At 51.0% G+C, this 12,075-nt stretch overlaps 5 protein-coding genes across 5 annotated transcripts; 4 read left to right on the top strand and 1 right to left on the bottom strand.

Annotated features, from left to right (window-relative positions):
* The first annotated feature begins 3,138 nt into the window (after nt 1–3,138).
* Nucleotides 3,139–4,673, top strand: BO79DRAFT_39693 (lytic polysaccharide monooxygenase auxiliary activity family 9 protein). The gene is made up of 2 exons (XM_025689182.1): nt 3,139–4,185; nt 4,297–4,673. The coding sequence occupies exons 1-2, from the start codon at nt 3,313–3,315 to the stop codon at nt 4,516–4,518; spliced, it is 1,095 nt and encodes a 364-aa protein (XP_025536741.1). The 5' UTR covers nt 3,139–3,312; the 3' UTR covers nt 4,519–4,673.
* Nucleotides 4,674–5,051: 378 nt separating this feature from the next.
* On the top strand, nt 5,052–5,552 carry BO79DRAFT_257737 (uncharacterized protein; the record flags this gene model as incomplete). Its single annotated transcript, XM_025686257.1, has 1 exon — nt 5,052–5,552. One exon carries the CDS (start codon nt 5,052–5,054, stop codon nt 5,550–5,552), a length of 501 nt encoding a protein of 166 aa, XP_025536740.1.
* Nucleotides 5,553–5,997: 445 nt separating this feature from the next.
* Nucleotides 5,998–8,150, top strand: BO79DRAFT_200001 (putative RNA binding protein Ligatin/Tma64). Its single transcript, XM_025681462.1, has 3 exons — nt 5,998–6,033; nt 6,117–6,984; nt 7,035–8,150. The coding sequence occupies exons 1-3, from the start codon at nt 6,013–6,015 to the stop codon at nt 8,123–8,125; spliced, it is 1,980 nt and encodes a 659-aa protein (XP_025536739.1). The 5' UTR covers nt 5,998–6,012; the 3' UTR covers nt 8,126–8,150.
* Nucleotides 8,151–8,696: 546 nt separating this feature from the next.
* BO79DRAFT_154627 (tRNA maturation protein LHP1) lies at nt 8,697–9,958 on the bottom strand (the record flags this gene model as incomplete). Its single annotated transcript, XM_025678757.1, has 2 exons — nt 8,697–8,802; nt 8,883–9,958. 2 exons carry the CDS (start codon nt 9,956–9,958, stop codon nt 8,697–8,699), a joined length of 1,182 nt encoding a protein of 393 aa, XP_025536738.1.
* An 833-nt stretch (nt 9,959–10,791) lies between these two features.
* Nucleotides 10,792–11,593, top strand: BO79DRAFT_178265 (uncharacterized protein). Its single transcript, XM_025679973.1, has 2 exons — nt 10,792–11,183; nt 11,236–11,593. Exons 1-2 carry the CDS (start codon nt 10,827–10,829, stop codon nt 11,392–11,394), a joined length of 516 nt encoding a protein of 171 aa, XP_025536737.1. The 5' UTR covers nt 10,792–10,826; the 3' UTR covers nt 11,395–11,593.
* The last annotated feature ends 482 nt before the right edge of the window (nt 11,594–12,075 follow it).

Genomic DNA, 12,075 nt, shown 5'->3' with positions numbered 1-12,075 from the left:
TGTCTTGCCTGGGATTTTCCCACAGAGCACCCTCGGATCCCGATCAGACCGCATCCCTGAAAAGGTGACGATAAGCGTTTTGACAGCACTCGATCCGAGTTCACCGTGCGGAGCAGATCAGGTACCAATAAAATCCCAAATTTTGGGCCTCTTCACTTACCACATCAAGTTACCCTGGACAGTGCATTACTAGTCGAATCTACATTCTAGCAGGCCTCACCGCACTCGTTTTCAATAAATGGTCGGTCATCCCGAATTATCTGATGACGTGCTTTTAGGATGCCTGCACAGGAGGCCATGGAAGAATGTAGGTTTTAGTCGACCGTAAAGACCAAATTATCTTTCGCAATCGAAATCATTTAGGACCCATAAAACAACCGCATGCCCACGCGATCTTTGGAGCAATTGCAATGTGCTTATAATGCTATTTCCGCAGCGAAGATCTCACGGCAAACCGATATTCACTAGCGCAAGGACATCAGAAGAAAAGAAGACTTAATCCGGAAGTAGGCGGGAAAATATCAAAAGTGTACTGATCTACTGTGGGGGGTCTAGTCTATCTTCTCATAAAGTGCTTCGTTGGGTGGCTGACCATTCAAGACCTACCGAGCGGTGTCGATCGGTCCATTCCAGGGAAAAACCATTATCTACTATATGAAAATTCTGCCATCTACAGTATACAGCTGAAGCACATCAAGTTGCTAGTGGCGGAGATCCTATACTCCAATAGCAGGTTCCATGATGCTTTCGCAGTCACTTCATGTTTTTTTTTTTTTTTTTTTTTTTTTTTTTTTGCTTTTTTCAACAAGAAGGTGAGCGCCATAGATTATTCCGGCTTATTGATGCCAAACCTCATGACAAATTCGTATGTTGAGGGCTAAGTATATATTTTGAGGGTTCCATGGAACTTCTGACATAGAGCGATAGTAGCTTCAAGTAATACACGAGTCAGTGCTAAGAGAGAATGTCCTACAGTCTTTCCTTCAAGAGCTGGCTGCAGGTGGCTTGGGTGACATTTTAAGGTCCTGTGTCCAAAATATGCAAGGACTGCAGTTACCAACACCCGCCTGATCTACATGGGATCATGATTCGCACAGTGAACGCAGTCAGATCCCAAATTGCAGAAGTACATAGATCGTGACAATATGTAGTAGTAGTACAAGTTAAAGTAGTAGCTGGGCCGAGCGTACGACAAACTTCCGAGTAAAGGTTACAAGGTTTTCTCGTTCAATGAGCGTTTTCGTTATATGCTAAGTTGCATCATCTATATTTTTCATAAATAAGTACTATGCATACACACTATCATTGGAACGTGGACTTCGGATCACCGCTGAATGGCTGGCTGATTATACGCAACAGGAGGTTTCGGCTAGTCGCAAGCCTAAAGCAGAATGCAGAAAACCAAATCAGTGTACGTCCAGCCCAAGGATTTTGAATTGAGGCTGGGGTTCAGTTATACAAGAATGCTTTAGGCAAATAACCACAGTCGCAGCTAGGACAAGACGTCCGTTTATATAATCTGCAACAACTGACATTCTAAATATGGCAAGACATGAGAGACCTGCGGGCGACGAATAATTGCACAGGAGTCCGTCCCTTCCCTATCAAACAAGTATACCGATGGCCGTTGTGGAAAAAAAGCTTGGTTGGTCGCTGGTACATGTGGATAGCGAACTCCGCCAATGGGTGTGTTTCGGATTGAAGACCCCAACGGTGCAGCTAGGATCAGGATCAGAGTCCCACCCATCTACCAGTAACAGACTACCACCACTGAGCGTCCAGACTTCCCAAAGTTGATGAGAATCAGTAAGGGATTGCACTCCTAGACCAAGTCGGGCGCTTCAAGAAGCAATAGCGGTCCCTGCATGGAGCGCGTGGACCCTCAGGGTCCTATCGAAAGGAGCGTTTGCGGCCACAAATGTGTTTTCAATTCACGGACTAGCAGGCAATCCGGACCAACTCCATCCAGCAGAAACTGGGCGGCACCCAATCAATACAGGGCTGTTGCTTATTAGCCTACAGGGAGGTGTTAATCAAAGCTGAGAAGGTGAACGAATGAATCATGAGAAGCTTGACTCTACTTCGTAAGGGCATTGCCAAGACCGGATTCGATGCGGCCCTCCCTGCAATTAAATCGGCGGTCTCAATCTAATTGTCGGATGGGCCCCGGCCCCAGTTATCACCACTATGTATGTGACGGGGTGGCACCATCTCTATTGGGTGGCAGGTGGCATTGATGCGCCCCTCCATTTTGAGATTCAGGCTTGTCGCTCTTTTTGATTTCCCGCCACATTTCATCACGCAGAACATGGAAAAACTCCCAGAACAGAAGTGTAGTACTGTTAAAAGCCACTGAGGGAGGTGAGCAAGAGTTCAATAGGGACTAGTGAGCACGTGGTTGATCGCTGACTACTGCAGTACCACCCGACTAACTAACTCCGCAGTTAAGTTAGTTGGCTATCTACAACCATCTAATATCCATGAAGTACTTCACCCCGGCTTTCAAGCTCTTCTCTCTATCGATTCCAAAATCAAATAGATTTTCTTTCTCCAACAACTGACATAACCTAAACAAGCCACTTCCGGCGGAACTGGCAAAAATGGCATTTCTTGGCAGGGCGGAGTTGGAGCCAGAATAGCTCCAGAGTGAAACTCGCCATGTCGCAGACTGCCGCCGGACGGCCAGAGGGCCTCCGGCATTCGGTCCACTCTTCTGCTCCGGTATGTAGCTAAATTCGCTGGGCCCTTTTCGGCGCCTCTCCGTCTCCCCTGTTTGGACAACGCTAATGCCCAAGTAGTAACTGGCTCCTGCAAGGGTGTCTCGACCTCCGACTCTGGAACCTACCGGCGTGTTTGTGGTCTGTGGTCTAGTGCCTGCTTTTCATCAATCCCAGACTCTCCGTCTGCGATGACCCTATCCCAATCAATTCCGCGTCTCAGTCGGCCCTGTAGACAGTGGGAACCTGACAGCTGCCAAGAAATCTAATTGCAGCATGGCTATCGGGGAGTGAACCTTTCATTTATCCTGGTTCGAAACCGTTCGGTCTGAGCTTTGGGCGGAGACTTGATAGAACTACGACCATGGCTAGCATTATATAAAGGCGCTGGATTCACGTCCTGCTTCGACCTTTCTTCCTTTCCTCATCAGCTTCTCATTCATTTCTTTTCCCGGGGTCTTAGAACCATCCATTCTCTTGCTTTCCTTTCCTGGCTTCATTGATTGAAGACCATTTGCTTCGTCACTCTTTCTTTCCCAACCGATCCCTCTTACCCACGATCACGCTGTGCGTCGATTAAACCAAAGCCTGCAAAATGTCTGTCGCTAAGATTGCTGGTATTGTCCTCGGCTCGGCCGCCCTTGTTGCTGGCCACGGTTATGTGTCTGGTGCTGTCGTCGACGGCGAGTACTACGGAGGATACATCGTCACCTCCTACGCCTATGAGAGTGACCCTCCGGAGACCATTGCCTGGTCTACCGAAGCCACTGACCTTGGCTTCGTCGACGGCAGTGAATACGCCGAGGCTGACATCATCTGCCACAAGAGCGCTAAGCCTGGTGCTATCTCCGCTGACGTCAAGGCTGGTGGTACTGTCGAGCTCCAGTGGACTGACTGGCCCTCCAGCCATCACGGTCCCGTCCTGACTTACCTTGCCAACTGCAACGGTGACTGCTCCGATGTCACCAAGACTGACCTTGAGTTCTTCAAGATCGACGAGAGCGGCCTTATCAGCGACACCGAGGTCCCTGGAACCTGGGCCACCGACAACTTGATCTCCAACAACAATAGCTGGACTGTGACCATCCCCTCGACCCTCGAGTCTGGTAACTACGTCCTGCGTCACGAGATCATTGCCCTGCACTCCGCTGGAAACAAGGATGGCGCCCAGAACTACCCTCAATGTCTCAACCTGAAGGTTACCGGTAGTGGTAGCTCCACCTACTCGGGCACCAAGGGTGAAGCCCTCTACAAGGACACCGACCCGGGTATCCTGGTCAACATCTACCAGAGCCTGAGCTCCTATGACATCCCCGGCCCTGCTATGTACAACGCCACTTCCTCCGGCAGCTCCTCCAGTGCCTCTTCTACCAGCTCCGCTGCCGCTGCCGCCGCTACTACTTCCAGTGCCTCTACTTCCAGCGCTTCCAGCTCCACCACCAGCGCTGCTGCTGCGACTAGCTCCGCCGTAAGCGCCACCACCACCACCGCTGCTGCTGCTGCCGTTGTCACCGACGTTGAAACCACCGTCCAGACTGCGGTCTCCACTGCTTACCAGACTTCGACTGACGTTGTGCAGGTCACTGTCACTGGCAGCGCCCCCCAGCAAACCCACATCCAGGTTGCCAGCTCCAGCGCCGCCGCTGTTGCCACCCCCAGCAGCTCCAGCGTCGCCGTCTCCAGCGACAACCTCACCAGCTACTTCAGCTCTCTGAGCGCCGACCAGTTCCTCAGCGTCCTGAAGGAGACCTTCTCTTGGCTGGTCACTGAGAAGAAGCACGCCCGTGACCTCAACGCCTAAGCTCCCAGCCAGACGTGGAAGTTCGGATCATATAGACATTCCTTCTTGTTTCTATCTGACGGCTATACGAGCCCTTTTAGCCGTCTGATGCTCTTTTCGCTTCGGATCGGGTATCCACTTATGTACCTATAAAAATATCAATATTGAAGCTGTGACTTTCAAATGTACCGTCCTCTTTCGTATAATACTGCATTGTTTGTATCTGCTGTCGAGATAGAATCGACTTCTAGTAGTCGTTATAAGTGACTGGTAATCGTTGAGGGTCATGAGGAAGGCAACAATGGCCTGCAAAGAATGGCCTACAAGATTCTCGTCGGTGTGCTTTGCAGCCTGTCTTGATAGTATTCTCTCTATTGATCATGGTAATATCCCGTGACCGAATCTTGCCCGAAATGGAAGGCACTGCTACAAATTAACAACGGCCTGGCTTCTCATGGACTACTTACTACCTCTCCTCACCTTCAGATTTCTCTCTCATATTGTCGTATCCAGAGCGCTGCTAACAATTTTCTTCCCCATCTCCGCAAGCCATCATGTCGCCCTCTCAGGTCACCCCTCAGCAGCCAGATGACATTCCTCCCAATGAGAAGAGTCAGTATCGGATGATCAAGGAAGCTGGATTCAACGGCATGCATGATTTCATGTTATCTTATGGATTGAAGCCGTACGATTTCGAGGACTACGATGAAGCGAAGGAGATTTTAGACACCATGAGACGGTATGACCAGGAGTATTGGGAAGCCGAGCAGCAGGAAGGATCTCAAGAGCAGTACGAGGAGCAGGAAGAAGAAGATAGCGAGCTCGACTCGGAGTATTGCGAGCACAGGGGAGCAGAGCCGGATGAGCAAGAATATGCGGGTTGGGATGAAGGACCAATTCCATTCTATCACGACCAGTATGAAGGTTATGAGGGAGGCCAGAGCCACTACGACTTCGAGGACTGCGAGGCAGACATGAGTGAGCCACTCCAGGAGTGCTATGACCATCCAGACTATGGAATGGATGATGGGTTCTATGATGACTATTATGATTGAGCTGAGGACTGGTGAGTAGACTTCTAATTTGTGTGTTTTGCTCTACCTGGGTGCCTGCGAAGTATACAATAGGGCCTAACCTGAACGGTGCAGTAGGACTCTCCGGCAGGTACTACCGCTATCCTCTTACATGATACTGGACAGGAAAACAAATTGTGCGTTTGGTGAAGATTGAGAGAGTATTGAAGTTCTAAGGATTTTCATGCTTTGATTGCTGGTAATGATGTTATTCGGTGATGTATGCGTAGAATGTGTTGAAACCTCGGGAAGCGGGGACCACGCGGGCGATTGTTGTTGCGGTAGTCAAATCCATTCGTTCGTCCCCTCAGCAGCTCTCCGAATAGCCTCTTCTTCCCTTTATCCACTCCCCGGATACTCCATTTCTGTTGGCGTGGGCTGCATGGCTTAGATCGTCATCTAATACTCGTCTACTAAACCACTGCACCCTCGTTCCTCCATCATGTTCAAGAAGAAGCCCACGGTACGTTACCCCTCCCCCGCACCACTTTACAAGAAGGTCAATCGTGCCTTTTTGAGCGCATCGCTCACACTAGACAATCGCAGATCAAAAATCTTTCTCCCCTGCGGTCATCCGACCGTCGAAAGATTGCCGATCAGATTATCAGCGATTACAAGATCGAGGTCCCACAAAGTGCACCGATCGAAACCAGCGGCGACGACTCAGCTCCAGGCGCATCCAACCCAACGGCGCCAAACCTTACCTCCATTCGAAATGCTCTACTCCCCGAGAACTGTTTGACCGCACGCTTTACTACGACCGCCGGACCTCAGCTCCGCGAAGTACAAGGAACGGTGTATGTTGGAACACATCCCGGGGCCGATGAACGGGTTCTGTGGTTCAGAGTCGACCACGGCCCCGGCGCCGATGGACGCCTCTACCCTACGGTATATACACTTTGGCACAACCCAGATCTGGTGCCACTGCTTCATACCCCGCAAATGGTCATGCAGAAACTGCACGGAGGAGCCGACCTGATGACGCCGGGTCTGGCCAGTGACCCGCCTTTCGACGAGCGTGCCGTCAAGGGCGCAGTGGTAGCTGTTGCAAGCCTTAATAGGCATACGGTACCGCTGTTTGTGGGTGTGTGCGAGATCGACATCTCTGCCCTTGGTGAGGTCCAGGGCACGAAGGGACATGCCGTTCGAGGTCTGCACTGGGAAGGTGACGAGTTATGGGCTTGGAGCTCGTCTTCCAAGCCAGGTCAGCCCGCTCCAGAGTATCTGGAGGGTTGGGATGATGAACTGGAAGAGGACGAAGATGTAGGAGAGATTGAAGAGGGCGTGCAGAGCCTAGCAGTAGGTGGTGAAGAGGCTACTTCAAGAGCTGGAGGCGAGGAAGCATCGGACGAAGTGCCTGATGCCCCTCAGGAGGAGGCACCTGAGGTTGAAGAGAAGGAGCCCACAACTAAAGGTGAGTTTCGCTCAAAACAACATGGGGGTCACTATGCTGACCACTTGAAGAAATTGATGAGGCTTTCGAAAAGGCCTTCCTCTACTCCCTCTACAAGCTCAAGCAAGATAACCCGTCCGCTACCAACCACGGTCTTTCTCTACCCGTCCAACCATCTGCTCTGATATCGAACATGATCACACCCCACCTGCCCATATACACCGCAAAACAAGCCCAATACTACCAAATCAAGAAGACCAGCTGGAAGAACGTGAAAAAGTTCATCAAATACCTGGACAAGCAGCGCTTGGTCAAGTCCAAAGACCGCAACGGCCAAGAGACCGTCATCCTCGATGTGGACTTCAATGACCGTCGCGTTGTAGAATTCGTCCCTTACAGACTCCCATCCAAGAACGCCGTCGAGAACGCAGGAAAGCCTGCCACTTCAGCAAACAACGCCAAGTCCGCATCTACAGACAGCGGTGACCCCTCAGTCGGCCAAACCCTGACCGTGCAGACTCTCTATCGCCCAACCAACAAACTCACTCCAACCATCTTCCCCGCCCTATCCAGCACCCACCCCAGCAACTACTACAAATACACTGACATCTCCACCCACCTCGACCAATATATCCAATCTCAAAACCCCCCGCTCGTCGACCCCAAAAACAAACGTATCATTACCCTCAACCCCTACCTCGCCAACACCATCTTCACCTCCTCCTCCGCCGATGACAAGAGCACTCTCGCCCGCGGTAAAACCACCCGTGACGGCCTCCTCAAGCGCCTCATCGACGACCACTCCCTCATGACAGCCCACTACGTCATCCTACGACCCGGCCAAACCCTCTCCGAGGTAAAGCCCAAAGCAGGCGCCGCCCCCAAGGTCAATGTGATCCTTGAACGCCGCACCGGTTCCAAAACCGTCACTAAGGTCTGGAACCTCGAAGTGTTCGGCATCATCCCTAGTCTCTTGGCCGAAGAACTGCAGAAGAAATGCGCTAGCAGCACCAGCGTAACGCAGGCTACTGGTGCCCCCAAGGGCGTCATGGAGGTGCTTGTTCAGGGAGACCAGCGACGTGCGTTGGAGACGGCATTGGTGAGACGTGGATTGAGGACGCAGTGGATTGATGTTGTGGATAAGACGAAGAAGAAGAAATGAGAGGTTGGGAGATGAGAGGTGGTTTAGCATATGATACCGTTATATACGTGCTGTAGTCGATGAATATATGTGCAGCCCTGGCTGTTGCAGTCAACAACTTCTAGTACTTGGAAGTAGTAATAGTACTGCATTACGAGCATGTTACTGCTATGCATGGAGGTTTCATGTTATAGCCAGTCGCAATCTTGCCTTATCAATAGTCTACGATGGTATACTCACTACCCAAACAGAAGAAATTAAACGGTAAAGATGAATTCCAGAACATCCTATTCCATGAGTCTAGAAGGTAACATCCACCGAAGCAAAGGATATCGGCAAATAATAATGGAAAGAAAAAGAAAAAAAAAATAATAATGAAATTATACAACGCCATTATGGTACTATGGTCTTCAAAGTCCGGGGGTAGTAATTCGAGCCAAAGTCATGCTTTTTGTATCCCATAACCCTTATTCCCATTTTTCTTTCGAAGCAATGAATAAAAATAAGCAAGTGGTGTCATTGATGATAGACAGCCAGCTTCGAATTGCAACTTTTCTTTTTTATCTTTTTGATTTAGATGACGTTATTTCGTTTACTCCTTGGCGTCCACCTTCTTGGCAGGGTGGTCGCCGTTCGCCTCGTCTTCGGCGGCACGCTTCTGGCCGGACTCGGCGGTGCTCTGGACAATGGGGACGCCGCTGAAATATTTGTTAGTATACATACTTTTGCTTTTGTGTGATGGGGTGCTGATAGGGAGAAGAAAGAAGTAAATACATACCGAGCATCCTTCTGGACCTCACTGCGCTCCTCCTTGGGCTCACTCTTCTTGTCGTTGAAGCCGTTCTTCTGGTCAGCTGCGCGGCGCTCCCTCCAGTCGCGGTTGTCACGGCCACGGTTTCCACCACGGCCACGGCCGCGACCACGCTGGAAGCCACCGCGTCCGCGGGAGCCGCTGGGCTTCACGCGGCCAGCCTCAATGTCGCGCACCTTCTCGTCGCAGTAGTCCTTCTTGCTCTTGATGAGCAGGTCCTGACCCTTCCACTGGGGCTTGGGGTCCAGGGCCAGGAAAGCCTTCTGCTTCTCCTCCGACTCGAACTCAACGAACACACTGCCCTTGAAGGTCTTGTCGTAGGCACGACGCAGACGGATGGCGTTGACGGGTCCGTAGGGGGCAAAGAAGGCCTCAATGTCAAGCTGAGTGGTCGGCTCCTCATCGCCGAAACCCTTGGCGTAGATGCTACGGCTCATGGCCTGGTCCTCGAACACCTTGACCACGTTGTGGTCGTGAGTCTGCGACACGGTCTCCGGAAGGGGAGTCTTCCGGCGCACGGAGGTATCGTTATCGGTCAGCTCAAGCGTCTCGGACGACTTGAGGGCCTCGACGACGGCGCTGAAGGGCTGGAAGCGGCGCATGCGCTTGAAGGAGTGCAGAAGTTCCAGAGGAACGGAACGGTTGGCGCTGCCGCCGACCTTGGAGAACAGGAACTTGTCCATGGGCAGGTTGGAGTCAGAGAAGTAGAACTCAACCTGCTTGCGGATCTCGACCGGGTCATCCGTCACCTGCTGCGTGGAGGGGTCAAACTTGGCATTGTTGCGGCGGTTGAAGCGGCCCTCGCGACCCCGGTTGTCGTTGCGAGATTCCTGTGTCGTCTTCTGCTCTTCAGCCTTCTCAGACTTCTCGCCCAGCTTGGCGGCGGCCTCGACAATGCGGGCTTCCTCGGCATCTTCGGTCTCCTTCTTTTCGGTACCGTTGGCGGGGGCTTCGTTCTCACCCTTCAGCTCGGCGAGGACGTTCTGGACATCCTTCTCAGCCTCAGCGTTGGGCTGGGCGACAGGCTTTTGCTCTTCGGACATGGTCACGAGCTGTGTTGTAGGAGGATAAGGGGGTATAGGGGAGATTGATGTATAGAGTCTATACTAGAGTGGAAAAATATCAGTCAGTGATTCCTACATATCGTCAAAAGCAGAGAGGCACAGGCGATAAGTTCAGGATGAGGGTAGGGTGCAATCCCGCGTCAGAACCATGATACGGACCGATTTGGCCAATGATGGACGGAGAACCGCGCGACGGCGATGCGGAGAATTGGAGGAAGCAAGCAGGGTACTTCGTATCTTACCTGAAATGCGCAAGCGCAAGATAGGGATATAAGCGGAAAAGAGGAATCGACCGGGAAAAGACACCTGCAAGTAATTTAAAGAAGAGCTCCAGATGCGAGAGAGAAAATGGCCAGGCCAATTAATGCGCGGCGGGGGGAAATTTTCTGAGCGCCGCAGCGGAGCAACTGTCTTGCTCGCCTCAGGCAGTCAGGCAGCAGTGTTTGTGTGGCGCAAACAGCTGACTTGGCCGCTTTAGGAAAGTAGCCGGACTGACCTCTTTAACAACGGGTATTTTGACACTTCATGATGTGTATCCTTCACAGATTCTGCAAAGCAGGATTAGGTTGTTTTGAGGTAAAAGTGAAGCTGGATTGAAACGGGTGCCTGGATTCTTGTGTTACCAGCTAGGTATATTTCTGGAAAGTCACAGAACGTGTGACATGCTGCTAGAACGGATGACAATCACCGTAGTAGGTACCAATCAGACATGCATCTGCTTGTTGTTGCCTGGCCGGCTTCCAAGCGCGGGCGGTCAATATAACCTTCCCCTCAGAAGAGATATTGGATGTCTCTCAGGCAGTAGACTGAATGTTGTCACAATTCTACTCCATCGCATACTACCGTCATGCCTCCCAGAGCAATATACCTCGTAACATCCCGGAATAGCCCGAGCCAACGTGCTCATTTCTCAATCTTTGTTCCATCGGTCGCTTGTTCTACTATAGGTACTTCGATACACGTTGTGGGCGCCCCTATGATGGGCTATCAACTCGAGTTCAAACGGAATCACGCGCTCTCCTCCAATGAAGAGCCGTATGAGACGGTTTTGCTTGGATATGTCGACTCTCAACACATTACGGACTCTCCAATAGAGAGTAGTAGTATTTTTGTAGACCATACTCCGAGAGATGATCTTGAAATCGCAGCCAGTCAAATACCGGCCCCTCGTGTTAGTGAGAATTTCATGGCACCTGTTAATGATGTGAGTAACAGTCGAGTGCCTCACTGCCTGCGCTCTAGCCTGACGTACACAGACCACCAACAAGAGATGTCAAGAGTGGACTATGGAATTTGTTCGTCATCTGGTTGCTCGGGGTCTACTTGAGGAGGAAGCCGTTCAGATTGTCCAGTCGAAACGCGATTCGCCAACGCATGGAATCGCTTTGCAGCCTGCTGGTCGACGATTAGTTTGAAGGGGCTATCCAAATTCATGCAAGAAGCAAGTGCCAAGGGATATATGACTTGAAAATTTCTGGTCTTAGTTGGCATTAGTAAAGGCAACCCAGGAAACACTGCTACCAAGAAGAGTCAATCAATCTGGATGCAATCGGCGAAAGTTCAAGCCAAAGCAGGTTCCCGGCACTTCCCCAGAAGGGGTATGTAGAAATGCACTTTGGGCTAAGAGCACCTGCCATTTCCGTTTCGTTTCTGCTCCGTTGGAGCCTTTCAGGCTGTCTGAATCAAAGCCTTTCTCATAGTTACACTCCAGCTTAAGCCTTCCTTCGGTACCATGTCCTCAACATAATTCCTAGGCGTCAGGCGGGTTTCATTGGATATACTTCAGACTACCACATTGCGTTATATCACAAGAGTTGTGCCATCGTCTCGCTCTCATTAGCCCACTGTCCGAGCCAATATGTCACACATTATCTAAGGTATTTCAGAACGTGCGTTTGCTTCTATTCCTATAATATACAAATAAAGAAGCTAACAGGCTCAATCCTCATCAGGAAGGCATGCCGATAGTTGCCGGAACCCACGGCGACCGAGAAAAGAGCTCCCTTATTCGATTTATATACCAAAGAGCCATTGCCTTCCAACGAATACGGCTCGCTTCGGGCACTTTTGACGACCCTTTGGCGGTGGTAGACTTA

Source organism: Aspergillus costaricaensis (genome assembly GCF_003184835.1).
Source record: "Aspergillus costaricaensis CBS 115574 unplaced genomic scaffold BO79scaffold_28, whole genome shotgun sequence".
Taxonomy (NCBI): domain Eukaryota; kingdom Fungi; phylum Ascomycota; class Eurotiomycetes; order Eurotiales; family Aspergillaceae; genus Aspergillus; species Aspergillus costaricensis.
This window is presented reverse-complemented; position numbering and strand designations above follow the sequence as displayed.

Excerpts from the sequence above, each read along its gene's own strand:
- BO79DRAFT_39693 (XM_025689182.1), top strand. The coding sequence starts at position 3,313 with ATGTCTGTCGCTAAGATTGCTGGTATTGTCCTCGGCTCGGCCGCCCTT. Across the intron at positions 4,186-4,296 it reads CTGCTGCGACTAGCTCCGCC|GTCACTGTCACTGGCAGCGC; the intron begins GTAAGCGCCACC and ends GACGTTGTGCAG.
- BO79DRAFT_200001 (XM_025681462.1), top strand. The coding sequence starts at position 6,013 with ATGTTCAAGAAGAAGCCCACG. Across the intron at positions 6,034-6,116 it reads TGTTCAAGAAGAAGCCCACG|ATCAAAAATCTTTCTCCCCT; the intron begins GTACGTTACCCC and ends AGACAATCGCAG. Across the intron at positions 6,985-7,034 it reads GAAGGAGCCCACAACTAAAG|AAATTGATGAGGCTTTCGAA; the intron begins GTGAGTTTCGCT and ends GACCACTTGAAG.
- BO79DRAFT_178265 (XM_025679973.1), top strand. The coding sequence starts at position 10,827 with ATGCCTCCCAGAGCAATATACCTCGTAACATCCCGGAATAGCCCGAGC. Across the intron at positions 11,184-11,235 it reads TCATGGCACCTGTTAATGAT|ACCACCAACAAGAGATGTCA; the intron begins GTGAGTAACAGT and ends TGACGTACACAG.